A 2,046-nucleotide genomic window follows, 5' to 3' on the forward strand; every position below is an offset into this window, starting at 1 on the left:
CACTCCTTTATAGAGGTCAGAAAACTCTTAGACTTGAAAAACGCTTTGACAGGGCTGGCTTGTTCTCTCATTAGATTTAGGATCTGAGGAAAGCATACTTTGAGAACGTCACTTCCTTCAGAAAGGGGTACCTGGGCTAATTTTCCAGTCACCATTAACGGGGAAATCATTAACAGAGCTGGAAGGATCAGCCTTGCCTCACAACCATACATACTCACCCTGGTTCACGAGGAAGAGCCTGCATTTCCCTATGGGTGATCTGACTTTAAACTGAGCAAACAAGAGTTACAAACATATGGGACACCATAACGCCAAATAACAGTAAAGACCTAGAGACAAGTAATCAAGCAATTGCATTTTAGTAATGATAGCTTTGATATGCATGCCAAATGATTGTAAATAGAAGCTTAAATAAAGGCTTCTAGTGAGTTGACATTAAAGTAGCATTTTTCTTTGTACTCTTCATGAGCATGAAATAAGTAGACTCGCTTATATATTCTCTCTCGAAGAAAGTACTGTCCCATTTATTTTTAAAATGAGTAAAAGAAAATAAAATGGGCGAGGCAAACCAGCTCGAAGAGTTAATTTTATTAGACAAGCACATGGATTGATGTTAAACACATAAAGCACGTTCTGGGGTGCACATGCTTCCTTCCACTTACCAGATCTGTAATCTAATTTTCTTTCCCCTTAGCTCTACAGTTTTGATTTTGAAGTCAACACCTATAAACAAAACAAATTAGAAGGAATTTGTCAAGAAAAACTCTACCTGTAATTTTCTATTAGTACTAGGAAGAAGAAAAACAAAAACAATTAACACTAAATCCTAAAAGGTATAAGCATAAGTATTCCAAAATCAGTACCTACTGCAATCTTCTCTCACTTCAGGATTCAAATAGAAATGTCAGGTATATTTTATGTTAGGGTTTAATACTGAACTATCTGTCTAATATTCATTGTCTATAATATATCTTTAAAATTCTTAAATGGAACTTCATACTGATATCAAAACACTTATAATATGAAGCTAATAATTCATGTATTAAAATTTCCAGCAGTCATAAAAAATTAAATATCACGATTTTTTTGTGTGGTAAACCAGAGTTTTACCAACACATTTTCTCTTTTCATTTGAGTTAATTTAGACAGTTCTCAAAGCACTGGGGTGAAACTGGGCCTCCTTTAGTAAGTAAAGGACCTGAAAATAATATTTTTCAAATGGACAAAGTCTTCAGCTCATCCATCACATAGGTATAGTGTTCTTTCCTCTCAGCTGTAATTTTTAGGATTTTTCATCTAGCATAGAAGTGAGGAGGAAATGTATTGTCATGTGCTGATAACTAGTTGAAATACCATTATCCCAGTACAACATATTAAAGAAATAGCCATTTTTTAGGCATACACTATATAACTCTTATTCCCTGCCATTTATATTGTTCACATAAAGCCAGACAACTCTCCATTTAGATAAGTATTTGTTATACTGAAACAGTTTTAAAACTATCAGCACAGAATTAAAGAGCATAATTTTAGCCATTGCAAGAATATTAGGTAGGGTACTTTCAACAAACTGGAGGAAAACAGGTAGTTTTTTCGATAGTTTTACTACTGACAACTTACATTGCACATTTAAATCAAATTGTTTGTTACTCCTTTTGTCATTTGGCAGCACTTTAAAAACACAGGCTTTTCTCTTCAGAATACCCTAGATTCAGCAGAAAAACCTTTTTTTAAAAAAACTATTTTATTTATTTTAAAATAATTTTATTGGGGGCTTTTACAACAATCCACACATCCATTGTGTCAAGAACGTTGGTACATATATTGCTATCATCCTTTTAAAAACATTGTCTTTCTACTTGAGCCCTTAGTTTCAGCTCCTTAATTTTATTTCCCTCCCTCCCCCATGAATCCTTGATAAACTATAAATTATTATTTTCACATCTTCCATTGTCTGCTGTCTCCCTTCACCCATGTTTCTGTTGTTTGTCACCTTGGGTGGGTGGGGTTATCTGTTGATCATTGTGATGTTTCTCCTCCCCCCCC

General features: G+C 34.3%; 1 protein-coding gene across 1 annotated transcript in view; it reads right to left on the minus strand.

The window, feature by feature from the left end:
- The window catches only part of RAB12 (RAB12, member RAS oncogene family), a 39,945-nt gene that overhangs the window by 17,125 nt on the left and 20,774 nt on the right, over window positions 1-2,046 (minus strand). The window contains exon 2 of the mRNA XM_004703049.3: window positions 663-723. Within this exon, the coding sequence (XP_004703106.2) occupies window positions 663-723 (61 nt within the window). The remainder of the gene's footprint in view (window positions 1-662; window positions 724-2,046) is intronic.

This window comes from Echinops telfairi, unplaced genomic scaffold, assembly GCF_000313985.2.
Source record: "Echinops telfairi isolate 266 unplaced genomic scaffold, ASM31398v2 ScPeMD7_57;HRSCAF=196, whole genome shotgun sequence".
NCBI classification, from domain to species: Eukaryota; Metazoa; Chordata; class Mammalia; order Afrosoricida; family Tenrecidae; genus Echinops; species Echinops telfairi.